Source organism: Oncorhynchus kisutch, linkage group LG3 (assembly GCF_002021735.2).
Source record: "Oncorhynchus kisutch isolate 150728-3 linkage group LG3, Okis_V2, whole genome shotgun sequence".
In the NCBI taxonomy this organism is placed as follows: domain Eukaryota; kingdom Metazoa; phylum Chordata; class Actinopteri; order Salmoniformes; family Salmonidae; genus Oncorhynchus; species Oncorhynchus kisutch.
This window is the reverse complement of record NC_034176.2, coordinates 52,594,929-52,612,434: the sequence shown is the minus strand read 5'-3', so window position 1 is coordinate 52,612,434 and position 17,506 is coordinate 52,594,929. Positions and strand designations below refer to the sequence as shown.

The 17,506-nt window shown below is 42.4% G+C and overlaps 1 protein-coding gene across 1 annotated transcript in view; it reads left to right on the top strand.

Moving 5' to 3' along the window:
* LOC109874211 (sodium- and chloride-dependent glycine transporter 2-like) overlaps positions 1 to 17,506 on the top strand; it is a 63,748-nt gene that overhangs the window by 22,005 nt on the left and 24,237 nt on the right. Inside the window, exon 11 of the mRNA XM_020466033.2 lies at positions 16,180 to 16,311. Coding sequence (XP_020321622.2) covers positions 16,180 to 16,311 — 132 coding nt within the window. The remainder of the gene's footprint in view (positions 1 to 16,179; positions 16,312 to 17,506) is intronic.

Below are 17,506 nucleotides of genomic sequence, written 5' to 3'. Positions count from 1 at the left end.
CCTGCCTCCAGCTGTTTGCTTAGAAATTCTAGGGACAATTAGGAGGCCTGTGTCTTGTGACCGTAGCGTACGTGTAGGTATGTGCGGCAGGACAAAATCAGAGAGATAGGTAGGAGCAAGCCCATGTAATGCTTTGTAGGTTAGCAGTAAAACCTTGAAATCAGCCCTTGCCATAACAGGAAGCCAGTGTAGGGAGGCTAGCACTGGAGTAATATGATCACATTTTTTGGTTCTAGTCAGGATTCTAGCAGCTATATTTAGCACTAACTGAAGTTTATGTAGTGCTTTATCCGGGTAGCCGGAAAGTAGAGCATTGCAGTAGTCTAACCTAGAAGTAACAAAAGCATGGATGAATTTTTCTGCATCATTTTTGGTCAGATAGTTTCTGATTTTTGCAATGTTACGTAGATGGAAAAAAGCTGTCCTTGAAACAGTCTTGATATGTTCGTCAAAAGAGAGATCAGGGTCCAGAGTAACGCCGAGGTCCTTCACAGTTTTATTTGAGATGACTGTACAACCATTAAGATTAATTGTCAGATTCAACAGAAGATCTCTTTGTTTCTTGGGACCTAGAACAAGCATCTCTGTTTTGTCCGAGTTTAAAAGTAGAAAGTTTGCAGCCATCCACAGCCTTATGTCTGAAATACAGACTTCTAGCGAGGGCAATTTTGGTGCTTCACCATGTTTCATTGAAATGTACAGCTGTGTGTCATCCGCATAGCAGTAAAAGTTAACATTATGTTTTCAAATGACATCCCCAAGAGGTAAAATATATAGTGAAAACAATAGTGGTCCTAAAACGGAACCTTGAGGAACACCAAAATTTACAGTTGATTTGTCAGAGGACAAACCATTCGCAGAGACAAACTGATATCTTTCCGACAGATAAGATCTAAACCAGGCCAGAACTTGTCCGTGTAGACCAATTTGGATTTCCAATCTCTCCAAAAGATGGTATCAAAAGCAGGTCTAGGAGCACGAGGACAGATTGACAGCCTTGGTCTAATGCCATTAAAAGGTAATTTACCACCTTCACAAGTGCAGTCTCAGTGCTATGATGGGGTCTAAAATCAGACTGAAGCATTTCGTATACATTGTTTGTCTTCAGAAAGCAGTGAGTTGCTGCGCAACAACCTTTTCAGAAATGTTTGAGAGGAATGGAAGATTCGATATAGGCCGATAGTTAAAAAAATATTTTCTGGGTCAAGGTTTGGCTTTTTCAAGAGAGGCTTTTATTACTGTCACTTTTAGTGAGTTTGGTACACATCCGTTGGATAGAGAGTCATTTATTATGTTCAACACAGGATGGCCAAGCACAGGAAGCAGCTCTTTCAGTAGTTTAGTTGGAATAGGGTCCAGTATGCAGCTTGAAGGTTTAGAGGCCATGATTCTTTTCATCACTGTGTCAAGAGATATAGTACTAAAACACTTGAGTGTCTCTCTTGATCCTCGTTCCTGGCAGAGTTGTGCAGACTCAGGACAACTCAGCTTTGAAGGAATACGCAGATTTAAAGAGGAGTCTATAATTTGCTTTCTAATAATCATGATCTTGTCCTCAAAGAAGTTCTTGAATTTATTACTGCTGAATTGAAAGCCATCCTCACTTGGGGAATGCTGCTTTTTAGTTAGCTTTGCGACAGTATCAAAAATAAATTTGGGATTGTTCTTATTTTCCTCAATTAAGTTGGAAAAATAGGATGATCGAACAGCAGTGAGGGCTCTTCGATACTGCACAGTACTGTCTTTCCAAGCTAGTCGGAAGACTTCCAGTTTGGTGTGGCGCCATTTCCGTTCCAATTTTCTGGAAGCTTGCTTCAGAGCTCGGGTATTTTCTGTATACCAGGGAGCTAGTTTCTTATGATAAATGTTTTTAGTTTTTAGGGGTGCAATTGCATCTAGGGTATTACGCAAGGTTAAATTGTGTTCCTCAGTTAGGTGGTTAACTGATTTTTGTCCTCTGATGTCCTTGGGTAGGCAGAGGGAGTCTGGAAGGGTATCAAGGAATCTTTGTGTTGTCTGTGAATTTATAACACGGCTTTTGATGCTCCTTGGTTGGGGTCAGACCAGATTATTTGTTGCAATTGCAAACGTAATATGGTGGTCCGATAGTCCAGGATTAAGAGGAAAAACATTAAGATCCACAACATTTATTCCATGGGACAAAACTAGGTCCAGAGTATGACTGTGACAGTGATTAGGTCCAGAGACGAAAGCCTTTTGGAGTGGATCTGTGGACTTTTCCATGTGAATATTAAAGTCGCCAAAAATTTGAATATTATTTGCTATGACTACAAGTATTCAGGGAACTCAATGAGGAACTCTGTATATGGCCCAGGAGGCCTGTAAACAGTAGCTATAAAAAGTGATTGAGTAGGCATAGATTTCATGACTAGAAGCTCAAAAGACGAAAATTATTTTTTTTGTAAATTGAAATTTGCTATCGTAAATGTTAGCAAGACCTCCGCCTTTGCGGGATGCATGGGGGATATGGTCACTAGTGTAACCAGGGGGTGAGGCCTCATTTAACACAGTAAATTCATCAGGCTTAAGCCATGTTTCCGTCAGGCAAATCACATCAAGATTATGATCAGTGATGAGTTCATTGACTATAACTGCCTTTGAAGTAACATTAAATAGCCCTATTTTGAGATGTGAGGTATCACGATCTCTTTCAATAATGGCAGGAATGGAGGAGGTCTTTATCCTAGTGAGATTGCTAAGGCGAACACCGCCATGTTTAGTTTTGCCCAACCTAGGTCAAGGCACAGACATGGTCTCAATGTGGATAGCTGAGCTGACAACACTGACTGTGCTAGTGGCAGACTCCACTAAGCTGGCAGGCTGGCTAACAGCCTGCTGCCTGGCCTGCACCCTATTTCATTGTGGAGCAATACATTTAGTTGATTTCCTCCTAAGTTCAAATTGTTTTTTTATATCGTTGAATTCCGTTTTAATTTCGGGAATACGCGATTCCATCTGCATTCTCCGCATCGTTGATTTTATAGGGCCTTGTGTGTGTTGTTGTGTTTGCCAGTCTTCTCCCAAGTTTGATTTCCACGCAGGCCACGAAGCAACATCAGGCCCTCTGGTACCAATATTGTCAATTGAAACCAATAGAAGCCAAACTTTTTGGTTATGGGTGGTGGAGGAGGTGACGTAACTGCTCTGTAATGTGAAACTTGCTGTGAACTGGTGACAAACCATTTATATATGTGCTATATTTAAATGCCATATGAATCCAATCCATTATTATTTGTATATACAGTTGAAGTCGGAAGTTTATGTACACTTAGGTTGGAGTCATTAAAACTAGTTTTTCAACCACTCCACATATTTCTGTCTCCATTAGATAAGTTGATTATTCTGTCACATTGTATCATTATATGAGGGAGGCTCAGGAATAAGAATAGGGGGTTTCATTTCTCTACCCAAAATAGAGTATGTCATGAACATGATGGGGACGAAGCCCAAAACAAACTTTCACTATCTATATATACATATATGGAACAATAATCAACAAGGACAATGTGGAACAGGGGTCACATACAGTTGAAGTCAGAAGTTTACATACACTTAGGTTGGAGTCATTAAAACTTGTTTCTCAAGCACTCCACAAATTTCTTGATAACTATAATTTTGGCATGTCAGTTAGGACATCTACTTTGTGCATGACACAAGTTATTTTTCCAACAATTGTTTAGACAGATTATTTAACTTATTCACTGCATCACAATTCCAGTCGGTCAGAAGTTTACATACACTAAGTTGACTGTGCCTTTAAACAACTTGGAAAATTCCAGAAAATTATGTCATGGCTTTAGAAGCTTCTGATAGACTAATTGACATAATTTGAGTCAATTGGAGGTGTACCTGTGGATATATTTCAAGGCCTACCTTCAAACAGTGCCTCTTTGCTTGACATCATGGAAAAATCAAAAGAAATCAGCCAAGACCTCAGAAAAAAATATGTAGACCTCCACAAGTCTGGTTCATCCTTGGGAGCAATTTCCAAATGCCTGAAGGTACTACGTTCATCTGTACAAACAATAGTACTCAAGTATAAACACCATGGGACCACACAGCCGGCATACCGCTGAGGAAGGAGACGCGTTCTGTCTTCTAGAGATGAACGTACTTTGGTGCGAAAAGTGCAAATCAATCATAGAAAAACAGCAAAGGACATTGTGAAGATGCTGTAGGAAACAGGTACAAAAGTATATATATCCACAGTAAAACAAGTCCTATATCGACATAACCTGAAAGGCCGCTCAGCAAGGAAGAAGCCACTGCTTCAAATCCGCCATTAAAAAGCCAACCTACGGTTTGCAACTGCACATGGGGACAAAGATCATACATTTTGGAGAAATGTCCCCTGGTCTGATGAAACAAAAATATAAAACTTTTTCCATAATGACCATGACCTCCGTTTGGAGGAAAAAGGGGAAGGCTTGCAAGCCGAAGAACACCATCCCAACCGTGAAGGAGAAAGGAGACGTGAAGCACGGGGGTGGCAGCATCATGTTGTGGGGGTGCTTTGCTGCAGGAGGGACTGGTGCACTCCACAAAATAGATGGCATCATGAGGTAGGAAAATTATGTGGATATATTGAAGTTAAAGCTTGGTCGCAAATGGGTCTTCGAAATGGACAATGACCACAAGCATACTTCCAAAGTTGTGGCAAAATGGCTTAAGGCCCTGACCTCAATCCCATAGAAAATTTGTGGGCAGACCTGAAAAAGCATGTGCAAGAAAGGAGGCCTACAAACCTGACTCAGTTACACCAGCTCTGAATGGGCCAAAAGTCACCCAACTTATTGTGGGAAGCTTGTGGAAGGCTACCCAAAAAAGTTTGACCCAATTTAAAGAATTTAAAGGCATTGCTACCAAATACAATTTGAGTGTATGTAAACTTCTGACCCACGAGGAATGTGATGAAAGAAAAAGCTGAAATAAATCATTCTCTTTACTATTATTCTGACATTTCACATTTTTTAAATAAAGTGGTGATCCTGACTGACCTAAGACAATGCATTTTTACCTGGATTAAATGTCAGGAATTGTGAACAACAGAGTTTAAATGTATCTGGCTAAGGTGCATGTAAACTTCCGACTTCAACTGTATGTAGCCCTATATGACAGTTTTGAGAAAGGGAGAAGGGAGAGATTAGAAAGATGAAAGAGGGAAATAGAGAGAGAACAAGAGTACCAGTGGTGAGGGGAATACAGACAGAGGATGAGTGGAGACGGAAGAAAAAGAGAGGGGAGTGGGAAAGGGGAGACTGAGAAGAAAGATGCAAGATGAATAGACCAAGAAAGAGGTAGGGAAGAAGAAAAGGGAGAAGGGGACCCACTTCTGACCTCATCAACAACTGCCTCTACGGGGTGTGAACGCTCTAATGGGAGGGATCAGTGGCACATGTGTGTTTGTATGCATGTGTCCCCGCTGTTCCATAATGTGTATTTTGACGTGTTTTTTAAATCTAATTTTACTGCTTGCATGAGTTACTTGATGTGGAATACAGTTCCATGTAGTCATGGCTCTATCCAGTACTGTGCGCCTCCCATAGTCTGCTCAGGACTTGGGGACTGTGGGGTATGCATGGTTGTCCAAGCTGTGTGCCAGTAGTTCAAACAGTTCGGTGCATTCACAAATACAAGTAGTGATGAAGCCAATCTCTCCTTCACTTTGAGCCAAGAGAGATTGAAATACATATTATTAATGTTAGCTCTCTGTGTACATCCAAGGGCCAGCCGTGCTGCCCTGTTCTGAGCCAATTGCAATTTTCCTAAGTCCCTCTTTGTGGTACCTGACCACACGACTGAACAGTAGTCCAGGTGCGACAAAGCTAAGGCCTGTAGGACCTGCCTTGTTGATAGTGCTGTTAAGAATGCAGAGTATCGATTTATTATAGACAGACTAGCTACTGTTGTATCAATATGTTTTGACCATGACAGTTTACAATCCAGGGTTACTCCAAGCAGTTTAGTCTCCTCAACTTGCTCAATTACCACATTATCCATTACAAGATTTGGTTGAGGTCTAATGAATGATTTGTCCTAAATACAGTGCTTTTAGTTTTTGAAATATTTAGGACTAACTTATTCCTTGCCACCCATTATGAAACTAACTGCAGCTCTTTGTTAAGTGTTGCTGTCATTTCAGTCGCTGTGGTAGCTGAGTGTTTAGTCATCCGCATACATAGACTGGCATGTCGTTAGTAAAGACTGAAAAAACTAAGGGGCCTGATTCTACCTGGATTTTGTTTGAGGCTTCCATTAAAGATCACCCTCTGTGTTCTGTTAGACCGGTAACTATTTATCCACAATATAGCAGGGCGTGTAAAGCCATATCACATGTCTTTTTCCAGCAGCAGACTATGATCGATAATGTCAAATCCAAACTGAAGTCGAACAAAACAGCACCACTATTCTTTTTATCATACATTTTTCTCAGCCAATCATCAGTCATTTGTGTAAGTGCTGTGCTCGTTGAATGTCCTTCCCTATAAGCGTGCTGAAAGCGTGCTGAAAGTCTGTTGTCGATTTGTTTACTGTAAAATAGCATTGTATCTGGTCAAACACAACTTTTTCAAAAGTTTACAAAGGGTTGGTAACAGGCTGATTGGTCGGTTATTGAGCCAATAAAGGGGGCTTTACTATCCTTAGATAGCGGAATATCTTTTGCTTCCCTCCAGGCCTGAGGGCACACACTTTCTAGTAGGCTTAAATTTAAGATATGACAAATAGGAGTGGCTTATTATCCTCAGGAATTTTCCATCCAAGTTGTCAGACCCCAGAGGCTTGTCATTGTTGATAGTCAACAATAATTTTCACCTTTTCCACACTTACTTTATGGAATTGAAAATTACAATTCTTGTCTTTCATAATTTGGTCAGATATACTTGGATGTGTAGTGTCAGCGTTTGTTGCTGGCATGTCATGCCTAAATTTGCTAATCTTGCCAATGAAAAAAATCATTAAAGTAGTTGGCAATAACAGTGAGTTTTGTGAGGAATGAGCCATCTGATTCAATGAATGATGGAGCGGAGTTTTCCTTTTTGCCCAAAATCTCATTGAAGGTGCTCCAAAGCTTTTTACTATCATTCTTTGTTATTTATCTTTGTTTCATAGTGTAGTTTCTTCTTCTTTTTATTCAGTTTAGTCACTATTTCTCAATTTGCAGTATGTTTGCCAAACAGTTGTACAGCCAGACCTATTTCCCTTTTCTTTTGCCTTAGCCCTCTCAACCATAATTTGTTTTAATTCCTCATCAATCCACAATGATTTAACAGTTTTTACAGTCATTTTCTTAAAGGGTGCATGCTTATTGGTAACTGGGATAAGCAATTTCAGAAATGTGTCAAGTGCAGCGTCTGGTTGCTCCTCATGGGGCAGCAGGGAGGAGCATTGGGCCAGTAACCGAAAGCTGACAAGGTACAAATCTGTCGTTCTGCCGCTGAGCAAGGCAGTTAACCCACTGTTCCCCGGCCACCGATGACGTGAATGTCAGTGTTAGCCTCTCTGATTCAGAGGTGTTGGGTTAAATGAATGCATCCAGTTGTACAACTGACTAGGTATCCCTCTTTCCCTTCCGTTTCCCATTACACATCACGGACCAACAAATATTCTTTACAACATTGGAATCGCTACAAAACTTCTTGTATGACCTCTTATACACTATATCAGGCCCAGCCTTTGGAACTTTGGTTTTCCTGCTTTCAAACAAATTTCTGCAGCATTAGTAAAGATGTGATCAATACATGTTGATGATTTCATTCCTGTGCCGTTTGTAACTACCCTGGCAGGTTGATTGACAACCTGAACAGGGTTACAGTTTGAAGTTCTCTCTGGAGTGGGCAGCCTAATGAAAGCCAGTCAATATTGAAATCACCCAGAAAATATACTTCTCTATTGATAGCACATACATTATCAAGCATTTGACATATTGACTGTTAGCACTTGGTGGCCTATAGCAGCTTCCCACCAGAATGAGCTTTAGGTGAGGCAGATGAACCTGTAGCCATATTACTTCAACAGTTTTTAACATGAGATCCTCTCTAAGCTTTACAGGAATGTGGTTCTGAATATAAACAGCCACACCTCCACCTTTTAGTTAGTTCTGTATTTTCTGTATCTTATAACCATGTATTGCTACCACTGTATCAAAGGTATTATCTAAGTGAGTTTCAGAGATTGTCAGAATATAAATGTCATCTGTCACTAGCAAATTATTGTTTTCATGAACCTTGTTTCTTAATTTACATATGTTAATGTGGGCTATTTTTAACACTTTTCTGGAATGCTTGATTGTTTTTCTTGCTTTACTGGGAAACTTAGCAGGGGTAGACATGCTCAGGTGTTTTATGTTAGTGCAGGGTGAGCTGCACACAGTGGACTTCCTGCTAGGGCACACCACCTCAGTGCTAACTGTATAACTCTGGTTCATAGGCATATGATTACTGCGTACAATAGCTGTAGGGTCAACAGAGGCATTCAGGGCAGTAAGAGGGATGTACATTTGGTTACTTACATTGTCTTCTAATGCCGCTGGGATAATGTACATTTGCTGAAGCATAATGACAACTCAGCGACACAATGGTAGGAATTAAAGAAGTTGGGCTTGGGTCATTGATAAGTCATTGTCTCAACGCAGCCTTACAATGCTGCGAGTGGATCCAGGAACCCAAACGATTTGGGTGGATCCCATCCTCATAATACAAGCTTTGTTTCTAGAAGGTTTCAAAATTGTCAAGAAATATTACACCCACAGAGCTGCAATAGTCTCGTAGACAGTTATGGAGGGCTAAAAGTCTGCTGAACCATTCAATGCAGCGATTTAGGGAGTGCAGAGGGCCAGATATTTTGGGGCGTTTGTTGGTTTCAAGTAGTACCCGATCAATTCTTTAAAAATCATCTTCAGTTGTTCAGGAGTGTTGTCAGATTGGCCGTTTGTAAATTCAGAGCGTTTTGCTCTTGGAGCATTCAGAGTGCACACTGGACGATCTGGCCGAAAGTAGGGTTGATCCGGGAATTCTGACTTAACAACAGCAGTTACCCAAGCTAACTGGCTAACGTTGGCTAGCTTGCTAGCTACTTCAAGACACAAAGGAGAGAGCAGCTCACTCTGACCATTTTATTCGCCCTAGCAGAGCTGGTTAGGCTGTTTTTATGTTATCCAGAGCATTGCAACTGTGCTGCTGGCAACAATTTAACAAAAAAAATATATTTTGCCAACATTTACTGACACTGGCCATATTCAATGGGTGTTGAGCGTTCGTAAATTCATCAGTTATTCTGCGCTCTGCAACACTCAGACGAGAGTGCTCTGAAGTCAGAGTAGATAGCCAGAGCGAATTTACAAGTTGTCATAGTGACATCATAAACATTCTATTGAAATTGTTACTTTCATTGTGAAGTCTTTTGTTTAGACATGTAGCTAGGTAGCTAAACAATGAACCATAATCCCAACTCATAATGTTACTACCCTGCATGAATCTGGCGGTCGCTAACCAACCATGTTCAATGTTAGCTAGCTAACATTCGGCTATAACTAGCAATGCAAATGTCTCTGAGATACGAATAATATTACTACACAGCTCATACATGTAACGTTAGCTAGCTAACAGTACACTTGAACTTGAAATGAAAATGACTTTCTGACAAAATTAGAAAAGTGTATTATCTGAAAATGTAGCTAGCTAGACTCTCTTACCGTATACATGGATGGAAGCTTCACCCTCTGTCACAGATGCCATGGTTGCCCTTAGTTGGAAGATGTAATCCGGAGCCTTCTGTGTGTGTTCTCTTTGACTCCTTCTACATATTTGCAATCAAACGGCAGAATTTTCCCCATCTCCTTAGCTATCATACTGTAATTCCACTGATTTCAAAACTCGGTCCTCCAGAAAGTGGAAAGCAACACTTATGCAGTTCTACTATGTGATATCTTTCAAAAAAGCTGTGTTAGAAAGGATTATCTACACATACTGACCAGCTTATATTATAGAAAGAAGTGTGCTACATGGCAGACCAATTCAAACTCATCTCTCGGCATGTCCAGCCCACTCATTATCTCAGCTAAACATGGCTAGCGGGAAGGTTGCTCCCTTGTTCCATGGCTAAACCAACTAGGCTCGTAATTCAACAATTTTATTCATATTTACAGATGGCACACAAGTTTGTTATTAAGGCACATGAAAGTTCACATGTTCCAGAAGGCATTTCTCCCCAAAATGCATTTTGATTTAAAAAAAAGTTTACTTTCAAATGTCTTTCTTGTAAAGTAGTGACATGCGACATACACCTAGTTTCCTGAAATGAGTCACAAATTATGTGATACCGATAGTATCTTTCGAAACTTACCCGAATCAAAAACCATGGATTGATAGCAGTCTTGTAGGAAAACTGAAAGAGAGAGATGCTGCTTATAAACAGGGCAAGGTGACCGGGGACAATAATTTGGTTAAACAGTACAAATATGAATTACACAGATCGACCAAGATGGCGAAAAACAAGTATAGAGACAAAGTGGAGGAGGAATTCAACGGGTCGGACACAAGGCGTATGTGGCAAAGGCTCCTAACGATCATGGATTACTAAAAGAAAGCCAGCCACCTACAAGCCAAGCTAAACACCTTTTTCTCAAGATTCAAGCACAATGACCCGATGACAATGGGCCACCCCCAAGTGGTGGTGGTAGATATCATTACCTCCTCGACACTGATCCTCAACCCGGGGGCCACACAAGGGTGCGTCCTCTGTCCCCTCCTGCATTCTCTGTATACCCATGACTGTGTGGCCTCACACAGTTCCAACTCCATCATCAAGTTCACTGAAGACACAACTGCAGTAGGCCTGATCACCAATAATGATGAGACAACCTACAGGGAGGAGGTAAACAACCTCTCCCTCAATGTTAGCAAAACAAAGGGGTGCATTGTGGACTTAGGAGGAAGCAGGCTGGACACGCCCCCATCCTCATCAACGGGGCCGCCATGGAGACGGTAAATAACGTCAAATTCCTTGGCGTACACATCTCAGACACACCGTAGTGAAGAAGACACAACAAGAAATTCAGCCTTTCCCCGAGGGCCCTCACAGTGTTCTACAGGAGCACCATCTGTAGAACATCATTTTGCAACTGCACATTGGGACAAAGATCATACTTTTTGGAGAAATGTCATCTGGTCTGATGAAACAAAAATAGAACTGTTTGGCAATAATGACCATTATATTTGGAGGAAAAAGGGGGGGCTTGCAAGCTGAAGAACACCATCCCAACTGTGAAGCATGGGGGTGGCAGCATCATGTTGTGGGAGTCCTTGCTGCAGGAGGGACTGGTGCAATTCACAAAATAGATGCATCATGAGGTAGGAAAATTACGTGGTTATATTGAAGCAACATCTCAAGACATCAGTCAGGAAGTTAAAGCTTGGTCGCAAATGGGTCTTCCAAATGGACAATGACCCCAAGCATACTTCCAAAGTTGTGGCAAAATGGATTAAGGACAAGAAAGTCAAGGTATTGGAGTGGCTATCACAAAGCCCTGACCTCAATCCTGTCGAATATTTGTGAGCAGAACTGAAAAAGCGTGTGAGAGCAAGGAGGCCTACAAACCTCACTCAGTTACACCAGCTCTGCCAGGAGGAATGGGCCAAAATTCACCCAACTTATTGTGGGAAGCTTGTAGAAGGCTACCTGAAACGTTTGACCCAAGTTAAACAAATTAAAGGCAATGCTACCAAATACTCATTGAGTGTTTGTATACTTCTGACCCACTGGGAATGTGATGACAGCAATAAAAGCATTCTTAAAATAAAATGGTGATCCTAACTGACCTAAGACATGGCATTTTTACTTGGATTAAATGTCAGGAATTGTGATAAACTGAGTTTAAATGTATTTGGCTAAACTGTATCTAAACTTCAACTGTATATAGTGCTATTTCTATTGTTTTTATTACCATTTTTATTTTTTAATTTCACTAGTCCTGCATGTTGGAGCTCGAAGCCTACGATTTTCACTGTGCCCTGCAATCACACCTGCAACCTCTATACATGTGACAATTAAACAATCTGAATTGTTTTCGTGATGTTGTCAGCCAACCCATCTACAGTGGGGAGAACAAGTATTTGATACACTGCCGATTTTGCAGGTTTTCCTACTTACAAAACGTGTAGAGGTCTGTAATTTTTTATCATAGGTACACTTCAACTGTGAGAGAAGGAATTTAAAACAAAAATCCAGAAAATCACATTGTATGATTTTTAAGTAATTCATTTGCATTTTATTGCATGACATAAGTATTTGATACATCAGAAAAGCAGAACTTAATATTTGGTACAGAAACCTTTGTTTGCAATTACAGAGATCAGACATTTCCTGTAGTTCTTGGCCAGGTTTGCACACACTGCAGCAGGGATTTTGGCCCACTCCTCCAGATCCTTCAGGTTTCGGGGTTGTCGCTGGGCAATATGGACTTTCAGCTCCCTCCAAAGATTTTCGATTGGGTTCAGGCCTGGAGACTGGCTAGGCAACTCCAGGACCTTGAGATGCTTCTTACGGAGCCACTCCTTAGTTGCCCTGGCTGTGTGTTTCGGGTCGTTGTCATGCTGGAAGACCCAGCCACGACCCATCTTCAATGCTCTTACTGAGGGAAGTAGGTTGTTGGCCAAGATCTCGCAATACATGGCCCCACCCATCCTCCCCTCAATGCGGTGCAGTCGTCCTGTCCCCTTTGCAGAAAAGCATCCCCAAAGAATGATGTTTCCACCTCCATCCTTCACGGTTGGGATGGTGTCCTTGGGGTTGTACTAATCCTTCTTCTTCCTCCAAACACAGCGAGTGGAGTTTAGACCAAAAAACTATATTTTTGTTTCATCAGACCACATGACCATCTCCCATTCCTCCTCTGGATCATCCAGATGGTCATTGGAAAACTTCAGACAGGCCTGGACATGTGCTGGCTTGAGCAGGGGGACCTTGCGTGCGCTGCAGGAGTTTAATCCATGACGGTGTAGTGTGTTACTAATGATTTTCTTTGAGACTGTGGTCCCAGCTCTCTTCAGGTCATTGATCAGGTCCTGCCGTGTAGTTCTGGGCTGATCCCTCACCTTCCTCATGATCATTGATGCCCCACGAAGTGAGATCTTGCATGGAGCCCCAGACCAAGGGTGATTGACCGTCATCTTGAACTTCTTCCATTTTCTAATAATTGCGCCAACAGTTGTTGCCTTCTCACCAAGCTGCTTGCCTATTGTCCTGTAGCCCATCCCAGCCTTGTGCAGGTCTACAATTGTTTCCCTGATGTCCTTACACCCTCTCTGGTCTTGGCCATTGTGGAGAGGTTGGAGTCTGTCTGAGTGTGTGGACAGGCGTCTTTTATACAGGAAACGAGTTCAAACAGGTGCAGTTAATACAGGTAATGAGTGGAGAACAGGAGGGATTCTTAAAGAACAGGTCTGTGAGAGCCGGAATTCTTACTGGTTGGTAGGTGATCAAATACTTATGTCATGCAATAAAATGCAAATTAATTACTTAAAAATCACACAATGTGATTTTCTGGATTTTTATTTTAGATTCCGTCTCTCACAGTTGAAATGTACCTATGACAAAAATTACAGACCTCTACATGCTTTGTAAGTCGGAAAACCTGCAAAATCGGCAGTGTATCAAAAACTTGTTCTCCCCACTGTATGTTGCTAAAGTTGATTCGAAATAATTGTATTATAATTACACACACACAGAGAAAATAAATTAACTTACTCCTGCAAATATCACAACCATCTGTGTTTGCTGAGCTACATCTCTCGCCCTCTTTCTGAAGAAGAAATTCTGTATGTCCATCTTCTATAAATTGGAGGAAAAAAAATACTCAGCTATCCAGCTTTGTTTTTTCAGCAGATAGCTACAGTAGCTAATTGAGCTAACGTCGTGTTTCCCTTAAGTTAGCTAGCTTTATTAGCATTATTTTGCATATTTGGACAGTAATTGTCAGGTGGTGTACAGAGCTCCAGCTCTTGGATTCAGTGTCCCGTTAGCTACTGTCCTGTAATCAAAACCTTGCTCGTAAAATGTGCTAGGTAGCTAATGTTAGCAGTACTACTAGCTAGACTGGGTAGTCCCAAACATTAGTTAAGTAGCTTGACGTTATCGGTCAGTGCAGCTTTTGAGTCTACATGTTGAAATGTAAGTTACTCGAATCTGGCTTACTGTGAGGTCAATAACTCTGAATAGCATAGTCTTGGGCTAACAAAATGTGCTGTAGTAGTAGTGTCACGGCTGTTGAAGGAAGAGGACCAAGGTGCAGCGTGGTGAGTGTACATATTCCTTTATTTTAGAAAAGACGCTGAACAAAACAATAAACACTACAAAACAAACCGTGACGCTAAAGGCTACGTGCCATAAACAAAGTCAACTTCCCACAAAGACAGGTGGGAAAAGGGCTACCTAAGTATGGTTTTCAATCAGAGACAACGATAGACAGCTGTCCCAGATTGAGAACCTTACCAGAACCCGGCCAAAACATAGAAATACAAATAATAGAACACAGAATACCCACCCCAAATCACACCCTGACCAAACCAAATAGAGACATAAAAAGGATCTCTAAAGTCAGGGCGTGACAAGTAGCAAGCTAACAAAGTTTACTTCCAGTTCCCCTTCTCATATTTGTGCTCCCTCGGAGAATGAACAGTCGCCCAAGCGATTTCTTTGGACTAATCAAAAATTACTTTGGAAAACCACATTACTCCGCCTCCTAAAGTGCCACTGTACACATAATTGCTGGTTTTAGCAGTACTAAAAAGTCAGGGCAGGCCAGGGCAGGGCTCATGATTGGAGTATTCATTGCGGTGTGTAATGCAGTGTCGCCTAGTTTGTTTTACACCATCCCAGCGGGGCAAAATACTCCGGGCTGATACAAAATCGTTCGGGGCTCTAGTGACGTCAATGGGGTGTGTGTGTACGTGCGTGTGTCAGCGCTTGGCGGTAAGTGGCTGGGGATACTGTATTGATGAGAATTTTGGGGGGGTGCTCATGAGGTTGTCGAGAAGCAGTTAAGTGGCAGATAGCTCAGTCCCATTGGGCTTCTCTCTCTCTCTCTCTCTCTCTCAAATTCTCTCTCTCAAATTCTCTCTCACACGTGCTCTCTCTCTCTCAAATTCTCTCTCACACATGCTCTCTCTCTCTCTCTCTGAAATTCTCTCTGATACGTGCTCTCTCTCTCTCTTTCTCTCAAATTCTCTCACACGTGCTCTCTCTCTCTCTCTCAAATTCTCTCTCACACGTGCTCTCTCTCTCTCACACGTGCTCTCTCTCTCTCACACGTGCTCTCTCTCTCACACGTGCTCTCTCTCTCACACGTGCTCTCTCTCTCACACGTGCTCTCTCTCTCACACGTGCTCTCTCTCTCTCACACGTGCTCTCTCTCTCTCTCACACGTGCTCTCTCTCTCTCACATGTGCTCTCTCTCTCTCACATGTGCTCTCTCTCTCTCACACGTGCTCTCTCTCTCTCACACGTGCTCTCTCTCTCTCACACGTGCTCTCTCTCTCTCTCTTTCTCACACGTGCTCTCTCTCTCTCTCTCTCTCACACGTGCTCTCTCTCTCTCTCACACGTGCTCTCTCTCTCTCTCTCTCACATGTGCTCTCTCTCTCTCTCTCTCTCTCTCTCTCTCTCACACGTGCTCTCTCTCACACGTGCTCTCTCTCACACATGCTCTCTCTCTCTCTCTGCTTGATCTGTGTATTCATCCTTTCTTTTCTCTGCACTTGTCCTCTGGCCTCTTGGCCCCTCTTGTCACTTTCTTCTGCTCCCACTCTTGTCTCATTGGTGTCTCTTTTAAACAGGTGTTATTTCTCAATCTCTGTTATCTTTCTTCCCTCTCGGCTCCCTTTGTCCACAGATACTGTATCTCCTGTGTGATTGTAATGACTCTCTCTCCCTCACTGTCATTGACTTCCACTGTTGTCTCGCCTCTCTTCCTTGACTTTCCTCTCTTATCGGCCCTCTCTCACATTTGTCTTTCCCCTATCTCCCCTCTGCCCTCTCCCTTTTTTTCTTTCCTCTCCTGTCCTCCCTTGCTGCTGTCTCCCCTCTTTTCTCTTATCTCTCCTCTGTTCCCTCTTTCCTCTCTCCCTCCTCTCCTCTCTTACCTCGCTCTTCTCCTTTGTCACAGTTTGCCACCATTGAGACCATAGTGACGTCGGTGTCAGACGAGTTCCCCCAGTACCTGAGAAAGAACAAGCCTCTGTTCACACTCATCTGTTGTGCATGTTTCTTCTTCCTGGGATTCCCTATGGTCACAGAGGTACAGAGCACCACTCACACAAACAAACACTCACACACACACAAACGCAGACATGCGGGAATTACACACACACGTACATACAGTGGGGAGAACAAGTATTTGATACACTGCCGATTTTGCAGGTTTTCCTACTTACAAAGCATGTAGAGTTCTGTAATTTTTGTCATAGGTACACTTCAACTTTGAGAGACGGAATCTAAAACAAAAATCCAGAAAGTTACATTGTATGATTTTTAAGTAATTCAATTGCATTTTATTGCATGACATAAGTATTTGATCACCTACCAACCAGTAAGAATTCCGGCTCTCACAGACCTGTTAGTTTTTCTTTAAGAATCCCTCCTGTTCTCCACTCATTACCTGTATAAAAGACACCTGTCCACACACTCAATCAGACAGACTCCAACCTCTCCACAATGGCCAAGACCAGAGAGGGTGTAAGGACATCAGGGATACAATTGTAGACCTGCACAAGGCTGGGATGGGCTACAGGACAATAGGCAAGCAGCTTGGTGAGAAGGCAACAACTGTTGGCGCAATTATTCGAAAATGGAAGAAGTTCAAGATGACGGTCAATCACTCTCGGTCTGGGGCTCCATGCAAGATCTCACCTCGTGGGGCATCAATGGTCATGAGGAAGGTGAGGGATCAGCCCAGAACTACACGGCAGGACCTGGTTAATGACCTGAAGAGAGCTGGGACCACAGTCTCAAAGAAAACCATTAGTAACACACTAAGCCGTCATGGATTAAAATCCTGCAGCGCATGCAAGGTCCCACTGCTCAGGCCAACGCATGTTCAGGCTCGTCTGAAGTTTGCCAATGACCATCTGGATGATCCAGAGGAATGGGAGAAGGTCATGTGGTCTGATGAGACAAAAATAGAGCTTTTTGGTCTAAACTCCACTCGCCGTGTTTGGAGGAAGAAGAAGGATGAGTACAACCTCAAGAACACCATCCCAACCGTGAAGCATGGAGGTGGAAACATCATTCTTTGGGGATGCTTTTCTGCAAAGGGGACAGGACGACTGCAACGTATTGAGGGTAGGATGGATGGGGCCATTTATCACGAGATCTTGGCCAACAACCTCCTTCCCTCAGTAAGAGCATTGAAGATGGGTCGTGGCTGGGCTTTCCAGCATGACAACGACCCGAAACACACAGCCAGGGCAACTAAGGAGTGGCTCCGTAAGAAG